The sequence below is a fragment of the Nylanderia fulva genome, unplaced genomic scaffold, assembly GCF_048542155.1.
Source record: "Nylanderia fulva isolate GAGA-0341 unplaced genomic scaffold, ASM4854215v1 Scaffold4, whole genome shotgun sequence".
Taxonomy (NCBI): Eukaryota; Metazoa; Arthropoda; class Insecta; order Hymenoptera; family Formicidae; genus Nylanderia; species Nylanderia fulva.
This window is the reverse complement of record NW_028190476.1, coordinates 2850890-2870181: the sequence shown is the minus strand read 5'-3', so window position 1 is coordinate 2870181 and position 19292 is coordinate 2850890. Positions and strand designations below refer to the sequence as shown.

Genomic DNA, 19292 nt, shown 5'->3' with positions numbered 1-19292 from the left:
TTCAATTTTTATATCAGTGATGACAGTCATATTTTCTAGCTTTTTCTTAACAAAATTTGCGAAACGCATGTAATGAAAAAAATATATTTAAATAAACAAATTACGCGCATAAGAAATCTAGGAAATAAGAAAAAAATGAATTCGTTGTTAGAAACATAAAAGTTATTTTCATTTACCATTGTAAACAAATCATTTTATCTCATTTATCATCATGAAGAAACAATTTTATCTCATCTGTTATTGGGAATAAAAATACACTAATTCCGCTTAAGAGCGGAATAAACATAAACAAAGTTATTTGGGTGAGGGAACAAGGTAAGAAGAAGTCAATATCAATAATGTGCATATGAATGCAGCCAATTTTATTTTGTTGTTCGTTATATAGGGTGGCGTTCACCAAACATTCACGGCCGGTCTCCGCAAAAATACCGAGAGCTACGTAAAATATACTTATCACATTTTTAAGACACCAACGGATAATTATAAAAAAAATAACAAAATAATAGTACACTTTTTCTCTTTTATTAAATATTAATAATAGTCTATTAAAGAAGCAATAATGACATGTTAATCATATATTTGTCTAATTAAACGCGCGTTATTTTTGGGGGAGAGAATGTTAAAAAAATTTAATTTGAAAATCGAATATATATGAAATCGAGTGCGTAAAGAGTTGGAGGAAATTGTTCGATTCCACAATATCGAACGATCAGCACGGAGAATCCTCTTCTTATCCGCGACATTTTCTCCCGTGTATTGTGCATTTCGATTGACACTCTCGATTTTCGGCGGAAACGGTGGATTCGCATGGGAACATCGAGGACCCAGTCATCGCCTCGCGCGCGTAATCCGCGAGAGATATATGCGATTCACAGCCAAGAAGCATGCGCGATGATTCATTCGAGTATCTCACGAGATCAAGCTAGCCGGCGACGCACGCTCGCACACGCGCGCGCATCCGCGTTTCATTCAGGCGTGCGTGGAATAAGAGCGCGACAATTCATTAATTAACACAGTAATTAAAAAATCACAGAAATGCCATTAAACACGGACAGGGGCTCCGTCGTTTCGCGGGAAGGAAACAGAGACCCGGGCCCCGACGAGTTGTCTATCACAATCGTAGATACCTAATGGGATTATACACGTATCGTGAAATGCAATAAATAATTCGGAAAATCGTTAATATATATCCGCATTTCTCTCTCTCTCTCTCTCTCTCATTCGCTTCTCGCATTCGTCGTCCCATCCATCCATATCCGTCATCCTTTTCGTTTATCCGGAGCGGGCTGGGTTTCCGTTTTTACTTGGCAATTCTGTCGAGAGGAAATCTGTCGAGGATCTCGAGATGATGGCTCCGCGACTCCAGGCTCTGATGGGGCAGGCAAGGATTCGGGAAGCACGTGAGGGAGTCCAGACTGCAGCCCGCGCATCGGTTGCAACTGCAGATCAATCCGTCGCCGCACACGCCCCAGGCCTCGCTCGGACCGCCGCAAATCTGGCCGGGGCCCTAGAAAACGAGGCCGATAAGACGGGAAAAGAGTCTTTCGCTTCTCGTATTTTTCAAACAGAAATTAATCCAACGAGAGACGTCGATGCGGTGACCATTTTTTCAAAGAGAAGATAAAAGACAATTTTTAGGGCTTTGTTTTTTTTTTACATGTTTCCAAATCCTCTACATTCAAATTCAAACTGGAAATTAGTAAGCAAAAAAAAATAATTATGATTCTATCACGTATTCTTCGATTGTCTCAATCGACCGATTAAATTTAAGAATTGCCAACCGCAAAGTACAGATATCTTATTATAAATGTAGATAAAGTTGATCAGTTTTAAGTTGGCAATTTTTGAATTTAATCAGTCGATTGAGATAATCGGAAATGGTGAAACTGGCCCTTAGTTTGAAACTCATTAAAAATAACTCATGTCGCTCTCTTGCAGGAAACTACATTTGTCAAATGTTTTCGTAAAAGTTCAAACGTTAGTATGACATTTGAAATACTAAGTAAAAAATGAAAGATAAAATTAGAATATAAAGGACAAAATTTTAAAATGAAGGACAAAATTAAAATTTGAGAAAATGAATAAATCTAAAGGACAGCTAGTTGAAAAAAGGACATATAAAGAAAAAAATAGATTAATATATATAAAATAAATAGAAAAAATATATATATTAAAAAAATCAATATGAGTTTCTGTCCTGCGAATGAATAAACCTCGAAATTTAGTGCAGCTTTCTAGAGTTGAACGTCAATTCCAAGATTAGTTTGGCGAGATTCTTCAGAATGATTTTTTGTTATGAAAATGCACATATCGCACATACAATTATGCAATTGTGTAATCGATGTTGTTACTTACTCGTCGACATTCGGCGATACCACAGAGAGCCGATATTGCGAAACCAAACTCGCATTTATCACAATCGTTGCCGCAGCCCACACACAACGGTCTCACCTCTTGCCGCTGGAGTGTGGGATGAGCGTAGCACTTGCCGATTCTAAAATATTGTATTAAGATCGCATTAATTGGAATTTATGTAAGACTTTATCCAGGGTTGGGTAAGTTAATGATTTTTTGAAAATTAAGTTGCTTGTAAAATTAATTTCAAAGTTGTATGAACAAAAAATTAACTCACAATCAGTTAAAGTTAAGTTAAGATTAAATTATAACTGAAGTTAAATCAAAAGTTCATTTTTACAAATATTATTTATGTTAGATATTAGAATTTTGTTTGTTAATTCTTTCAAAATTTATAATAACAAAGAAATTTTTATTTTTATATTATAAAATATATTTTTTTTTTATACTTACCATTAATGACAAATGAACATAAAAATTAATAATGCTTTAATTTAACAATAATACATTTATAACTTATAAAAAAAACAATAATAGTATTCAGACTAGTTGAAGTTGAAAATTAATACATTTTAAATCAACTAGTTATTACCCAACCCTGACTTTATCTCTGTCATTCATTTCGTTTACAATGCTTACAGGAAGATTGTGGCCAGAAAGGCGATCGCGTGAGTAAATTGGAAAGTAAGCATGATGATTCGCCGGTCTGAAACAGAGATGCATTGACTCCTAATGTTTTTTTTACTGCTAAATTTTATATAAAGTCGTCTGAAATTTTAATCGGTAATTTTTATTTCAAGAAATGCAATTATATCATTTATATCTATTATCTCTTCACATGTCATTTATTTATCTTTTTTTTTATCTATGGAAATCTCTCGTCAATTTAATGACTATCCAATAAAAAAACTAATCCAATGAGTACTCTTGCGTTTAATTACGCTAAATTTTAGAAAATTTGTTATAAAACTTATCAAACCAAATACTTATGATTATTTCAGAGTACATCGAAAAAAGATAGAAATTTTTTAAAACTGCATCAATGTTCCTCTAATATTTAGACATATCAATGTGTCATTTTGATAGCATTGATATCGATTGATTCGACATCGAATTGATATTAACTTTCTCACTAGGGTAAGGCAAACGATTCTTACGATTAATTTTAATGAATACATATGGTGTTTCTAAAGACGGAGCATAAATGTGAAAAAGAAATAAGCAAAAAAAGAAAAAGAGAAAATTTATGTTAAATAGAGATTATAAAAATATATTAATATTACATGCGACTTCTGCTATTTGTGATAATGTTTTGCATAATTATTATTAAAAATTTTATAAATTTTCTGATGTTTCTATCAAAACGTTACTTTCAGTATTTATACAATTTAACATAGCCTTGAGTTTCATTAATTAATTTAATAATATATGCCTTTACAACTTAATAAAAATTAATATGTTGTAGAAAAGATTCAATAATAACATAGAATGACGAATAGACTGTTTTGTAAAAAAAAAGATGCAATTGGGTTCTAATAAAAGTATCTCGTAAAATCCCAATTATCCCAATAGATGCGCGAATTATCTTCTCAATTATCTTTTCAATTATCTTTTCAATTATCTTTACCGAGTTCAATCACCCCGCTTCAATGTCTTGGCATTACGCAAAGTAGTTCACTACATGTCGATCCGGAAATATCAAACATCCAGGAAACGTCGACACCACCGTGTTTCCGAGTCGATTTTTCATCGCCAGTATATCACGTACTGCTATTATAAATCAGATATATAAGGTACCTATATATACGTAATTATATCGTGTAATGAGCTCGTCAAAGAGAGAGAAGGAACACCACACACACTTCAGTCTCTAACTTGGGCACCTTGCTTAGCGATCGTGCGAAGAATCATTAGCGATCTTAATGAATTTTTCCATAACGATATTCTGTAAATACAAGTCTTCGATATTCCATGATGTTTACTAAATCAGGCTGTAATGATGATAAAGGATGATAATGATGATGATGATGATGATGATGATGATGATAATTAAATAGGCAGCAACCGCGATGCGAGAGTCGCGGAAAAGCGTTCGCGCCTCGTCTCGCGAATTAAACTGGCAAAACTGATGCCCCACATCAAGGATCCCCACTCCGTATATAGCGAAACGATTTAGCGGCAGCCTCCGTGACTCCAAAGTCGGGGGCAAAGACTACCGGCTTGAACCAATTCGTTGATAATGAGAGGAGAAGCGCTCGCACATCCCGACCCGATGCAATTCGCGAATCCTCGCGTCTAGCGAAATTGTTCTGTCGGATCAAATTTCGAAAACAATTATTTTCCTCTTAAATCTGCGCAGAGATAAACTTCGAATGTAGTACGAGGAAAATCCGTTCGAGATAAATTGAAAATACATAATCAGAAAAGTTGCGTCTGGATTAAGCTGGAAAACTTCTGCGATCTTATACCATGCTGGTGAGTAAGAATATGAGATAAGATATATTTTAATTAACGATATTTATTGGATGTTAATAAATAAATAAAGCGATAATATATATTTTAATACGATTAGTTTCTTTTCTCGGCATATATATTGCAATATTCTATATGCAAATTGCGATAGTGCGGAAGTCGTATCAGACAGATGAGGAACAAGATCGTAATATTATGCATTGATTGCGGTTTGATTGTACTCGTCTCATTTATGCTTATAAGTTATAATAAAAAATGTTTTTAAATTAAAAAAGTCATAATTAAATGATCTTGCAGAATCTTCGGCGCTAAATAGAGGTGGAGTTTTTAAATTCCGCGGGTTCATTGATCGAAAAAGCGCATCGTTTCTCGAAATAAAAATAACAAGCAAATCTCTTCTGTGCTTTTGTCTGATTGTACTAAACTAAAAATAATAAACACAAACATCTCACACGGCCATATGATCCACTTTCCGCCGAACAAGGCTTCCCTTCTTCCCTCCTAAGTATACGACTTCCTATGAATGTTCGTTCAAAAACAAGAAAACTGCTGGTGGCTGACTCAGCATTGATAGACCGCGAATCTCGCGGCCTCCTTTACGTTTTATTGTAAACGCGAGTGTAATAATAAAAGAATTTCTTTTTTTATCTCATACTGTTACACATAATCTCCTTTTCGTCTGGCATTTTGTACAATTGTTGCAGACATTCTTATCTATATAATGTAGCCTATTATTTTCGGGAAGTCGCTCCAAAAAATAAAGTAATCTCATTTTGCCATATAAATGTTGCGAAGAGACTTTGCTCTGGAAAAATACAATAAATATATGAATCTAACGATACTGATTCGGACCTTGTAATTTCGTAATTATCTTCTCCTGAGCTTTTCAAGGCTTCTATATTCGTGAGTTACATGCTTGATTTTGCGACACAATATCATTATATAATTTTCACGCGAGCCTTTCTTCGGAATATAGTAATGAATTATTGTGTATCAACGCGGTGTTTAGGGTAGGGATTCTAAGAGCACGTAGCAACGATGTGTCGAAGAGTGTGCGCAATCGGCAATGTTTTTGCAAAAATCGCATTACAATAAGATAACGGAAATGCAGATTACGACTGGCGCCTTGCAAAATATTTTGTCTCGCGCGGATCCGGCGCAACTATACACGATTTATGGTTCAATATTCGACAATCTTTTGTTCCCCCGCACAATCGCGGAGATATATTTTTTTTCGACGATTATTTCTGCGGAGACCGACGTTACGTCTTTATTGTGGGTCACTGTGCGTGACTGCGAGTCTTTCTAAACTCGCCGCGAGACGACGTAAAATTAGCTTCCCAGACGGCCGATTCTCTCCCTCGATCCGAGCGAAAACATGCGTATACCACGAGAATCGGGTCAATGACACGTGAAATATGCATCTCCGAGGATCGCGGACCCAGATTTACAATTTTTCATTGATAATATATTATATCGAAAAGATAAGAAATTAATACCATCAGCAGTCGAACAATTCTATTTTACGAATGCAAACTTTATGTTAAATCGCGAATCGGAATCATCATCATCATCATGGTATGCGACACGTCCCACGTTTAAGAAACTCCCGCGCAAAACAATATTATTGTATAGATATATATATATATATATCACTGTTTAACTATACTGTTTATTTTCGTGACATCGAAATTAGTCTCACGTGAAAATTGTCAATAGTCACTACGCAATCACCGGGATACTAGGAACCAGCGGAATCATCAGCTATAATCGTCGCTTTCTGCGTCTGTGAATGACGCTCATCGCCAGACAATGAAATTCAGCGCGCGGAATTCTCATTGATGCCTCGCAGATATTAATTCCTTCAAATTTAATACAGCGAAATAATTTCGCAATTATTTAGTAATTTAACAGTTCTTTTATGCAACCGCATTAATTTTCATATCATTATTTTATGTGTGCTTAATATAAATATTTGCAATGTTATAGAGTAAAACAATTATAATAGGAATTATGTAAATAACGAGTATTGAGATAATATATTTTGTCGATAATTTTAGATGTTAAACTGAAGCAAAAGTAATAAAATTTCTGAAATATTTTTCGATAAAATTTTTGTGTTATTTATGAGATAGCGAAATGATGTAAAATTTATATGTATAAGATAAGAAAATATAAGGTCATAGCTTTGCTTAATATTGTAGAATATAAAATAGATATAAGATTTTTAGTGACTGCATCATTTCATAAAATGATCTTTACCAACCCGATGGATTAAGATGTACACGGAGAATATTTTCTCTTAAAATTTACCCTGAAAATAATAGTAATCTTGGAATGATTCAATATGGTATTGGGAGAATTTTTTAAGAATTTCTCCAATTATTTTTACCACAATAAAAAATATTATTTACTATGTACATAGTAAAATTAATCGAACTTATTTTATATTTTATTGTGATGGATATTAATATTTTTTATTGTAGTAAATATTTAATCAGAGAAACTCTTATAAAATGTTTCCAATACTTATTGTCCCACGATTACCATTATTTTCAGGATAAATTCTAAGAGAAAATTCGATGTGTGTATAATATAAGAGAAAAATAAGAAGATCAATCTATAGAAAATATTCACTTATATTACAATAATTTTGAAATATATGGGACTCTCGAAAATTTGACAGCTCACTTTGACAGCTCGTAATCTATAGGAAGCCGAAAACGTGAATGGTCTCATATAGAAGCTGCGTGTTCGTCACTCATTCGGAACATAAGAGACGCATCAGCATTCTGCACGAAGAGATGATACATCAAGAAAATCCGCGAGGGAATTTTCGCAGATCGGAAAACGCGTCCGACGCGACATCATCGCGCCTCTGTTCGCTAAGAATAGCCGAAGAAATTTGCGTTGCTCAACGCCAATGCCAAAATTCTCCCTCCTATTTGCACCTCTTCTTCATCCATCTCCTCTATCTTACCTCCTATTTTTACCTCTATATATACATATAGCTTTTCTCTCGAATTTTATTTCGCCTCCCTTTGTTCGATCTATTTCTCGTTTTTCTATAACGATCGTCGCGTTTCTCCTCTCTTGCGCCATTCTCTCCTCCCTAGCTCTCTCAGTTTTCTGTCACATGCACATACGCACGCACACACTCTGCCCCGTGTCTCGTTGCTTCGCTGGTACAAAGACTGACAGGGTAGTCAGTATCGTACCAGTTAGCATTCGTTTTGGACGTGTGCGATCTAACAAACGGCGGCGGCATATTCATTCCACAGTGAGATCCTGAAGAGACGCGAAAGTGAACTCGGATTCTGAGAGAGGGAGTGCGAGGAATTCCTCCGGTACTCTCGGAGTTTGCGAGTTACTTGTGAAGAGTTGAATACACTTTTTCTATCGTAGTTTGATAGAGTGAGTATCAGCGACATTTTATTCTCTAACAATTGAACATATATTATTAAAATTTGTTATTAAATTTAATAATGAAAATAACATTTTTAATCATTTATTATAAATTTTGTTATTAAAATTGTATTTGTTAAAGTATTAAACAATTATAGCATTCTTTTATAATTATATAATTTTTGTATCATTGAACGTAGATTGAACCCTTTCTCTTTTATGTGGTAGTGATTTAAATCTTGATAAAGCTTAAGATCAAAAATAGTTAATTAAAGTCAACTGATAAAAATGATGAATTATTATTCGAAAAAAAATTTAATGAAAAGTCAAAAATAGACACGTGTATCGGAAGTCATGAGACCGATAGCACCGGACCTGCGATGATTGCATATTTAGAAGTTTCCATCATATGTTTTGAGCTAAATGCGGTATCTGATTCTGCGTCTTATTTACTTCATACAGCTTTCGATATATGTATGTATATATATATATATGGAATAACAATCGAGTAGACATATATTTTAATATTTAAATATAAATAAATAAATAAATATGCTCTAAAATGGAGAATAAATGTTTTTAAATTTTTAGTAAAAATAAAAATAAAAGCCTTAAGTATGTATATAGAATTTGCAATCTCTCTTCCTGTTTTTACCTATAAAATTCAGATTTCATTGCGACTTGTGACGTGCGCTTTCGCTATATGTTAATGACTTGAGATCAGTATTTTCTTGACGCACATGTTTCTGTTTTCAGATTTTCATGAATCAAATTCGTCAAATAAACATGTTTACCATTGACCATTGACATCACGGAAATTTTGTTTTGCCTGTACCAAGATATATTGTTGTTAACCACAAAATGCGATTTCCAAAATTTGCGCCAAATGTGCCACGTTGTCTTCGCCATTTTCTAACATGTGATCATCATCGAATCATCTGACATCGCGTGTCTTTCAACATGCATTACCGCGAATGTTGCAACGTGCACGATAATTCAAAGAGGAGAGAAAAAAAAGTCTGATTTGTAAATAATATATATTTAAAAATCAATTATAATGTAACAAATAAAAATTAAAAAAATAAACTTTATAATGGATAAAAAAATTGGTCAAAAAAAATTTATTTTTGAAATTGTAAAAAAAGTACCGCAATTAATTTAACAGGTGTTGGACAATTTTGCGATTTATAGCCGGGTAATCTTTTTTTTTCGAGAAAGATAGATGAGTTTGCGCGTATCGAGGATAGATAGGTCGAAAAAAGATGAACTGTTTGATTATCGTTTCGGTTATCCACAGACGTCGAAAAATATATATGGCCCCTGACTCGAGGAGCAACAAACGCCATGCATATCAAACTTTGAATAAACATACAGGAGGAAAGATGGTGTAAATCGTGAACGTAAAACGGAAGCACTGCTTTTCTCTTCCAAGAGAGGGAGAAAGATAAATCTTTGCGAGAATCTTTGTGAGAAGAGAATTTTTTGCAGTCAAAAATAGTTTGAAGCGTCCAATATAGAGAAGCAAGAAGCACAAAGATGCAGAAGACTTAAAGATCTAAGTAGAGAACTTGCCAAGAGCAAGTCGCGCGAACGATTTCTGGCGAACCTGAATAGTGACTTCAACTCAATGTAGTTATTTTGGCATCTCGAACTTGTCATTAAGCAATTAACAGAGACTATAAATGCGTGATTAATTGAAACTGATTTTTGAAATTAATTAATCGAAATTCTTAGCGATACAATATTTATTTCGACCATTTTTATCTTGTAGCCTGATATTTTTTTTCATTCTTCAAACTATGATATCTATCTCCTCCCCAAAAATTCTATCTAATTAGAGTCTCCTTTTCTGATCTAATAATATTCCGTTTTGAACGAGCGACATCTCGAATAAGAACTTTTATCGATTTTGAGATTCAATGCAAATTTTCACGAGAGAATATATTAATAGATAGACGTAAATTAATGGAGATTTCGTGAATTTTTCAGGAGGACTTCTCGAGATGGGCATGATAGCGCGAGTAAGACGCCGCGTCCGCGCAAACTCGCTGACAGTTGATAAGGAAAAGACAGCGCAAAGTGTCTGCCTTCTAAGCGCGGTTCTTCTTCTGCCCTACTGTCCACGCAGTCCATTGCCGCTTTTACCATCGCCTGCGCCAGTATTATACTCAGCTCTCGTATTACCAGTGGTCTTAAGCGCGAATTACAGGTACCCGGTCCCGACTCTAAAGACTCTCGCCGAAGCGGTCAAAGGTATAACAAGACATATATATTTTAACATTATCCTGAATTTTTCCTTTTCTCTTTATTCTTTCTTTAATGCTAACTTCTTCATTTTATTTTTAATGCACCTTTTGTTTATTTCAGAAAAAAATTCCTAAAGACGATTATCTTGTATTTAGATTTAATTCTTTGATTCTACATAGCGTGCAAAAATTTTATTGCTCTCATTTTTTTAATTAAATATTAATATTATTAATTGTTAACGACCAGTATAGATATATTTTAACATTTTGTTGAGAATTTTTCCTTTTCTCTTTCTTTCCACTTCTTGATTTTAGTCTTATACTGCAGCTTTTTATTTATTATTTTAGAGGAAAAAATATTTCTAGAGATGATTATTCTGTATTTAGATTTAATCTTTTGATTCTACATGTGTAGTGCAAAAGATTCTACATGTAGTGCGCAAACATTTTATTGCTCTCATTTTTAAATTGAAAATTAGTTATTGACGAGTAGTATTAGTATATTCTCTACTCGTAAGTTTTGACACTCGGTTAAATTATAGAATTTTATATAAAATTATTTAAAAAAGATTAAATAATTTTGTAATTATTAGATAGAATTAAAAAATTGTAAATCTATAAATAAAAAATAATCTCTCTGAAATTTCTTTTTCTCTAAAATATTTAAATACTAGATATCCAATTTTAAATCATATGAATAAATAATACTCGTTTTCAGAGTATAATCTAACATCACACGATAGTAGTGTCGCAGTATTTGGTATTCGCAAAACATCAATGATAAATCGAGATATAATGGAATAAAATTCCTTATAATTGTATATACTTGACACACAGTAATAGTCCAGGAGACAGGGGCCCTAATTTTATGCCAATTTCTGCATAGCTAATTTATCTTTTTTTACAATATTTATGCTAAAACATAACAAAATGACCCATCAGCTGTTCCACTACGTGTTCAGGACCCGATAAAGTCTAAAATGAACATATATGTAAAAAGTAATAATATATTTGTTTAAGATGTATAAGATGTAAGAAAATGCAGTCAGCCATCTTATCTCCTAATCAGCATCATAGCAACGCATATTTTTAAAAAATGTAATCAGTTGATGCCGGTAAAGCTAAACAATTTTTTTTTAATTACAGTTTAAGGCATAAATTATAAGAAAGATGCGGTCAGTCATTGTCGGAAAATTCAAACGTCTAAAGATGCAGCGCGGTTAGACGTTTGAACACTGATGACTGGCTGACTGCGTTTTTCTTACATTTTATGCATTAAACTATAATTTTTAAAAAATGTCAGCTTTATCAATATAAGTTAACTAATTACATGTTTTTAACCTACGTAGTTGACGCGTTCCGGACAGAAGATAAAAGATGGCGACTGCATTTTTCTTAAGTACACAGTAAACTAAAATGTTTCTAAAAGTTTATATTATTATATTTCTAAAAACTTTGCCGATATAAGTCAAGTATATGAAACTCAAATACAAGATTCTTTATTACAGGCATACAAATAAAAAATAATAAAAAAATAATAAAATTAATCCAACAGTTGGGAAACCAATTAAATAAACATGTAAACATTTCGACAGTACAACTGTCTTCTTCAATACAATAATTTTAAGAAATATTCTTGCATTAAAAATTCTTTACATCCTCAACATATTAGAAAGAAAGAATCTATATTTATAACTGTTCAACATTAACTGATTACAGAGAGATTTAAAATAGTACATTATACTACAACATGATAAAACCATCGTTATGGTTACGCTAACAATACCATTGAAATACGGCGCTCTAATAATAGTTCTAATTTTTATCAGTATATGATTATTTATATCAAGTATATGATTATTTCTTACATATTTCATAGACTGTATCATCGGGACCTGAACACATGATAGAGCAGTTAATAGCCATTTTGCTATGTTTTAGCATAAATACTGTAAAAATGGCTAAACTAGCCATGCAAAATAATGCGACAAAAAGTGTAGCTGCCTCTCGGATTTTAATTTACAGTATAAATACTGTAAAAAGAGTAAACTAGCCGTGCCGAAATGATGCGACAAAAATCTCGCTGCCTCTCGGACGTTAATTCTACAACAACCCTAATAGCACAACATATCCGAAAGATGATTCAGAAGATGATTCAGAAGATATCTAGAAGATACTCAAACATCCTCGGGATGTTCTCTGAACGTCTTCGGGATATGTGTGCTGTTAGGGAAGCGATCTATTCTAATCTGCAATCTGAAAAAACGCGAAATTGGCGCGGCCCCCTTATCGTAGGTCACGGTAAATCGTCAGTATATAATTTACCTGGACTCTGGAGTCACCTCTTGCTGCTTGTGCTGAATGTCGTTTCGTTTCTGATCGATGATTCCTTTCTCGCGGACGCCAAGTCGCTCAATGCTCGACCGGAGACCGGGCACCGTTAGTTTTATAGGTACCAGAGAGCCCTCTTCGTCCTGATATCGACGATATCGGCGAAGGGAGGTGGGTGGGTCATCCTTCGGTTGCTATGTGAAAGGATCCTATATCGGTTCCACGTATAGCCGTGTCCTCCTCCGTCGCTTCCTCAGCAAGTGTCCCTCCTGTCTCGTCCTGCCGCCACGTCGTCGGTGACTCGTCCTGACTGATGTCCATTAATATGCAAATGCTCTCTCGCTCTCGGACTCGTTACTAAAAATGAAGTCGATCATTCATCGAAGCCACGTCGATTACGTTATACTCAATTAACGGTGGACCGAGGGAGGGCCACCTCTTTCCCTCTTTGACCGTCTCTCTTTCGCGTGTTCGTACATATCAGCATCAGCTGGTAACAGGTTCGCGATTATTATTAACGTTTAAAAGCACGCCCTGTCACGTTATTCAGCAACTTGTCATCCTCCGTATGGAACCCCTAACGGGGGGGTTGGTTAGTTGGTCGGTCGCCGTTCGAGTCTACCTCCGGAAAATCACTCACGCGTTCGTACTTTGCGTACTTCTCTCTCTCTCTCTTTCCTCCCTGAGAAGAAGTGGGAATGACGATGAGAAAGAACGGAGGAGGATCTCTCTTCGCGGCGAACGCATATCAATGTGTTCTTGCGCATAATAATAACGAGATGTCGCGTGTCTGCGCGTCTCTTTTTTGCTCGCCTCCGCATAAGCGTTATAACGATAATCTTCCTTGATAATTACGCGGACGGCTATAAACGGTTTTTGTTCGATCGACCAGGAGCCGCTCTGCGGGATGTGACTTTTGAGAATTGCTCCTTCGTCGTGTGCTCGATATGTGTATATATCCTGAAAATATATTGTCGATTAAACTACCGATCGCTCGCTTCGATCGTCTGTATAAGATGGTCTTGCCGACCGGCCGTAGATATAAATAGCCACGTTTTTGTACGTATAAAAGCGAGAATAAGGCCAATATGAAAATTGAAGTCATCGGTCTGTATGCGTTAGTTACTTCATCATCATCGTATATGAGATATATCGAGCTGGGAGATTAAAAAAAATGACCCTTTCCGAGTCGCGCGCTTCTCAAGTTGTAATTTGGAGGTATATATTATTAAGAAACTTTCTTCAACGTTGTAATTTAAAAGTATAAATAAATTACGTTGATTATATACTTCTCTTCTCTCGAACGTATACGTATTCGAGGAGTTTCGCACTTTATATTTTCGAATTATAATTCCGATCTTGATATCTCTAAGGGATTTAAAATTGATCCTCATTAATCTTGTCATCTTTTCATTAAGACTTCTTCTCAGCCTCGTGCGTTATTATTTATAAAAATGTCTTCTTTTTTTTAAATTCTTATATATAAGTCGATAAATGTCAAAAACAAGCCAAATTTTTCATCGTATCACAAGTGTTGCGATGTACTGATATTGTTAAAGGTGGAGCCAAGAGAGCATGGCATCCCCTGAACCGCTTCTTGAGAAGGTTGTACGCTCCGGTGGATCGCGCGGAGAATCTCTTTCTAAAGATGTGCAACTTCTCCGTGATGGCGAATCAGATAGTGTTCCTGATGCTGGCCGATAAGGTGCTGCTACCGCAACAGAGACTGACCTGCTTGTACACGCTCATGTTCTACAACGTGATAGCCTACTGCGTGGGCTACATTAAGGAGCTAATTCAGAAGGAGGACTGGTCGCCGTATGTCACCCTGACCGAACGATCCCAGATAAAGCATCTCGCTATGTCGGCCACTAAGATCGTGCTCGAGTGGACCAAAGCAGTTACATTCGTCGTCACGTTAACCTTCATGCTCCTAGTTTTCGGATTGGAGCAAGGCCTCGATAATTACAAGTAAGTGACTTCATTGTTCAAAGACATCTTTAAGATATTTTTAAGATGTCTTTGGGATATCATATCATAAAATATCTTAAAAATATCTTAAAGATTTCTTATAAGAAATCTTATACAATATATTTCTCTATCAATTTTGGACACGATGCTATCTGGGAAGCAATTAAGAAATATTATCATCGTCTTTTTTTGTTGTAATTAATTCAATTTGTCTAATTATATTATTATATTTCGTGTTTTATGATCTTGCAGACCCTCGTTGATCTATACGGTAATCACATGGACCTATTATTCGTCGACGGAGAAGGTCTTCGTAGAGATGTTCCCGACGATTCTAGGCTTCTTGCAGTTGGAAGCGCTGGAGAACATCGAGAATCTGTACGCGCCGGTGATACTTCGCTGTTTCACAATCGCCATGTCGGCGATCTTCAGTATCTTCCTGCTGCCGTCAGCCTCTTGGAGGTTCCTGATAATCGCCACGTATCTCAACGTCTATCTACGGTGGAAGGAACTAATGCAGAATTCAGGCGCGGTGTTAAGGCGAGAACGCGAGGTGTTGAATCAGTACCGGAAGGCGACCCTCGAGGAGATCGAGAGATTCGACGATGTGTGCGCGGTGTGTTTGAGCGGGATGACCAAGGCCAGAGTAACGCCCTGCCATCATCTCTTCCACGCGGATTGTTTGCGGCAATGCCTGAAAACGAGCGATAAATGTCCCATGTGCAAGCGCGAGCTGAAATTTGACTAAACGATGAGAAGGAATATTTTCTTTCGATCGTTTCTCCAGAGATTTATGAGGCTTCGAGAGAAACATCGTCAATGATGATGAAGAAAAAACGTCTCGTACGTTTAAGATGACGCTTATGTATAAAAGATTTAGAGACGTCTCTTATACGTTTGGGTATATGAAGATTTACGACGTCGTTGGTGCCCAAAAGGTTTATGACATTCTTTATGCGGTATCTAAAAGAGTTGGGAGAAATTCTTTTGGACACAACTTATATTGCCCGGAAAAGGAAGCAAAAGGAAAAAGCTTGCGATATTATAGAATGCAGATAATATTCGCAACGCTTTCGGAATGCATGTTTCTTTAGAGATATACATTACTCTGTGATATAGATCAGCAGCACCGGATAGCTTAGAATTATACCGGACATACATTTTATTATATCATGTCGATCGATTCGTGGCTGAACTGACACTTGTAATTCGTAATTTTAATGTAACTGGCGAATGGAAATACGCTTACTTTGTATTACTATTTTTCGTTAATATAACGTTAATGTAGTGTTGATTGAGAAAAAATTGCGAACTGCGTTGTTTATACATATATTTGTAAAGTATTCTTTCTGTGTTTCGCAAAGTATTATTCTAATCCTTACTTCTCTCTTTTTAAAAAAAAGTTTTATTATAATATGAAAAATTATTTTGCAAGATTGTCGATAGTGGAATTAGTGGAATTTAAAATGTTGCAAAGTTTTGTATGCGTTATATAATCTTTTAAAACTCATGATAAAATAAGCTTATAAATTATATGACTTATGCAATTAATATTAAATAATATTGAGACAAACTTCTCTAAAATAAAATTCTATGATTTAAATTTATCTTACATGAGATATAAGTCTAATGAAACTCTATCTCTTCAAAATTTATAGCAGATGGAATAAATCCTTATTCTATTAAAGTTCTCAATATATTATAATAGATACTTTTTAAAATAATTTGTTATGTATTTGAATAATAGAGCTTTCAAAGGAAAGAAAAATAAGAAAGAATATTTTTTCCTTTTTTCTTATATTAGACTTTATATTGCTTTCTATATCCTATAAGCTTATATAACATTCTTAAATGTGTGAATCCACATTTCAATGGATAATCTAAAAATATATGCTTTATTTACGTACAGATTTTCTGACACAGAATGTAATTCTTCATACAGCATCCAATTCTCATTTTTCTCCTTCATATTTCCGAGTCACGTTTGTATATTCTCCATCCGGACTATCATAATTTTCTATTGCTGGTGTTTTCGATGGACCTTTGGCTGTATATGGTAAAAGTCCTAAATCCACCTAAATATATAGATGTATATCATAGATTAAGTTCTAATATCAAAAATTAAGTAAATTTTACAATTTCTTGAATAAAAATAATTAATTACTTGTATTGCTTCTTGATATAGTTCTTCTGATTCTGCTCTAAGTTCATCAAGTGCTCTCTGTTGTGAATATAATATAGAATCCATTATCTGAATATCAGCTAAATGCTGTTGAGTTTTGTACTTAGTCCATTCTTTTTGTAGTAAGATTCTAGATTCCGTTTCTTCTTTTGATAGTGATGGAAGCTGTCGCAATCTTTGCCTGAAATAAATTTTTATAATTAGTATTATAGGTATGTATATATATATATATATATATATATATATATATATATATAATAGTATACATATATTATTAATATATATATTAATTTATAATATATATAAGAGAAAATTAACAGGTCACTAATTATTTTTGTTTCACATATAATTAATTTCAAATAATAAGATTTTAATATTATAAGGAGACGTACACTTTTTCGTCTTTGAACTTATATGGTACTTCTATCTCAGCAATTGGTTTCAGTTGTTTGGCGACCTTTTCTAATCTTCGAATTTGTTTTTCTAATTTTCTCTTTCTTCTGTCTTCTCGTGCCCTGATAATCGCAGGATCTAACCTTTTCTTTTTTTTCAACGGTTCTCCTCTGCAAAGTAAATTAAAATTACAATATAATTATAGCACATGCATAATTGACACTCTTCAAATTACAATGAATATATTGACAACAATTATAACAACTTACAAGAGCGTACTACTGACTCTGAAGTACAATGGATTAGTACATCCCGATATATTTCGAATACCGGGTATAATATGCGTAGATAATCTGAAAAAAATGTAAATATAGAAATATTTAATAATTATTTAATCTTTATACATGAAATTTTTAAAACTTAGATATTTTTGATACACAATTGTGGTTAAATTATATTAAAAATTTCCTCAAAATTATTCGTTTTAATATTATATAAATAATTAAAATGAGAGAGCCACACACTTACCGTGAAAATATAGGCAATAAATTCATTTTTGCAGGATAATTTCTTCGTACTTGTACGACCACTCCGATAAAAACATCACTGTATGTGTCACTAGATGTTAGTAATAGCAGTATTGCCATCATAACTTATAAATTTACTAAAATCTGATGTCAATATATATATAAAAGACAATATATATATATATATATATATATATATATATATATATAATAAAATAGACAATATAAATAGATAATATATATATATAAATTAAAGACTCTATGTATATATTTATATATATTATATTGTCTATTTTATTTTAAACTCAAACTTAAATATTAAGAGTTATTAATAACCAGAGAGAAATAATAATTTAATCAGATATATTATGCATATTTTCTTTTATTTTATATAAAGATACAAAATTACATAAGATTCAAAATAACATAGCTCTTAAACAATAAGATTAAAACATTCATAATTAAAAATTGATTTGATTAGTACACACTGATATAATCCACCTTTTACTTTTCGTTACTTTATAGACTACATATAATTAATGTGTAGAAAAAAATATTCTTAAAAAAATATCCGATGTTTATTTTTCCGTTTAGTCTTTTAAATTTTCCTCCATTAAAAACGATTGAAAAGTGACATCTTAATAACTTGTAATTCAATATCGATATATATATATATACAATTGTATGTTTATGATTATATTATTGTATGCTGTAATCATCTCTGTGAAATTTGAGACATCATGTAATTTTTCATCAACAAATTCTTTAAAAAATTGAGGAACTATAATAAAGCATCTTCCTGTATTATTATATGTACAGTATAACAAAGAAAAGTTTAATACATACAATTAGTTCTGAGTAATGAGATTATATAATAGCAAGTAACTTATGTCTGCGTCGTCCAATAAACATGATGCCGTTTATCTTTTGTAAATTGTGAATATTTGCCTTCAACAGAATAAAAAATAACGGGAGTAATAATTAGTATTACTCTCAGACAATAAAATATTATTGATGTTATCCTATATTATCTGTATACGTTCTGTGTCTTATTCAGCGTGGAAATTAGTTTAATATCACAATCGAGTAAGTTATCTATTAACTATGAAATAATAATTGCATAAGTAGGACGGAGTTTACACAGAAATTAGTATTACTCTTAGACAATAAAATATTATTGATGTTATTGTAAGTTACTGGTTTTTAACTTATTTAAATTGTTTTACGCGCTTCCGTTTAATATCGAGTGATAATAAAGGAGACGTGGAAAGGTGGCAAGCGGGCGCGCAGTTTGGAGCAATTGGACCAATTAGGATCGAATTAACTGATTGGAGTAGAATATTTAACACCGTGAATTAAAGAAAGTAGAACAGATATATTTAAGTATAAGTAACTGTTTCAACAAAAGAA

General features: G+C 33.5%; 3 protein-coding genes across 4 annotated transcripts; 1 reads left to right on the top strand and 2 right to left on the bottom strand.

Annotated features, from left to right (window-relative positions):
• Positions 1-336: 336 nt before the first annotated feature.
• On the bottom strand, positions 337-13478 carry Qbp-1 (Queen brain-selective protein-1). 2 transcript variants are annotated; one of them, XM_029311772.2, is made up of 4 exons: positions 12804-13478; positions 2995-3061; positions 2356-2494; positions 337-1507 (listed from the first exon to the last, which is right to left on the bottom strand). In XM_029311772.2, exons 2-4 carry the CDS (start codon positions 3045-3047, stop codon positions 1301-1303), a joined length of 399 nt encoding a protein of 132 aa, XP_029167605.1. In that variant the 5' UTR covers positions 3048-3061; positions 12804-13478; the 3' UTR covers positions 337-1300. The 2 variants fall into 2 exon arrangements, with proteins under 2 accessions (XP_029167605.1, XP_029167606.1); XM_029311773.2 differs by lacking the exon at positions 12804-13478 and adding an exon at positions 3983-4749.
• On the top strand, positions 7762-17109 carry LOC114938040 (uncharacterized). Its single transcript, XM_029311770.2, has 4 exons — positions 7762-8241; positions 10222-10485; positions 14369-14780; positions 15033-17109. Exons 2-4 carry the CDS (start codon positions 10236-10238, stop codon positions 15526-15528), a joined length of 1158 nt encoding a protein of 385 aa, XP_029167603.2. The 5' UTR covers positions 7762-8241; positions 10222-10235; the 3' UTR covers positions 15529-17109.
• mRpL40 (mitochondrial ribosomal protein L40) lies at positions 16657-17990 on the bottom strand. Its single transcript, XM_029311771.2, has 5 exons — positions 17884-17990; positions 17625-17708; positions 17355-17525; positions 16945-17143; positions 16657-16855 (listed from the first exon to the last, which is right to left on the bottom strand). Exons 1-5 carry the CDS (start codon positions 17907-17909, stop codon positions 16733-16735), a joined length of 603 nt encoding a protein of 200 aa, XP_029167604.2. The 5' UTR covers positions 17910-17990; the 3' UTR covers positions 16657-16732.
• Between the last annotated feature and the right edge of the window lie 1302 nt (positions 17991-19292).

Excerpts from the sequence above, each read along its gene's own strand:
- LOC114938040 (XM_029311770.2), top strand. The coding sequence starts at position 10,236 with ATGGGCATGATAGCGCGAGTAAGACGCCGCGTCCGCGCAAACTCGCTG. Across the intron at positions 10,486-14,368 it reads TCTCGCCGAAGCGGTCAAAG|GTGGAGCCAAGAGAGCATGG; the intron begins GTATAACAAGAC and ends ATATTGTTAAAG. Across the intron at positions 14,781-15,032 it reads CAAGGCCTCGATAATTACAA|ACCCTCGTTGATCTATACGG; the intron begins GTAAGTGACTTC and ends ATGATCTTGCAG.
- mRpL40 (XM_029311771.2), bottom strand. The coding sequence starts at position 17,909 with ATGAATTTATTGCCTATATTTTCACG. Across the intron at positions 17,526-17,624 it reads AGAGTCAGTAGTACGCTCTT|AGGAGAACCGTTGAAAAAAA; the intron begins GTAAGTTGTTAT and ends TTTACTTTGCAG. Across the intron at positions 17,144-17,354 it reads AAGTTCAAAGACGAAAAAGT|GCAAAGATTGCGACAGCTTC; the intron begins GTACGTCTCCTT and ends AATTTATTTCAG.
- Qbp-1 (XM_029311772.2), bottom strand. The coding sequence starts at position 3,047 with ATGCTTACTTTCCAATTTACTCACGCGATCGCCTTTCTGGCCACAATC. Across the intron at positions 2,495-2,994 it reads TTTCTGGCCACAATCTTCCT|AATCGGCAAGTGCTACGCTC; the intron begins GTAAGCATTGTA and ends ACAATATTTTAG. Across the intron at positions 1,508-2,355 it reads GTATCGCCGAATGTCGACGA|GGCCCCGGCCAGATTTGCGG; the intron begins GTAAGTAACAAC and ends CTCGTTTTCTAG.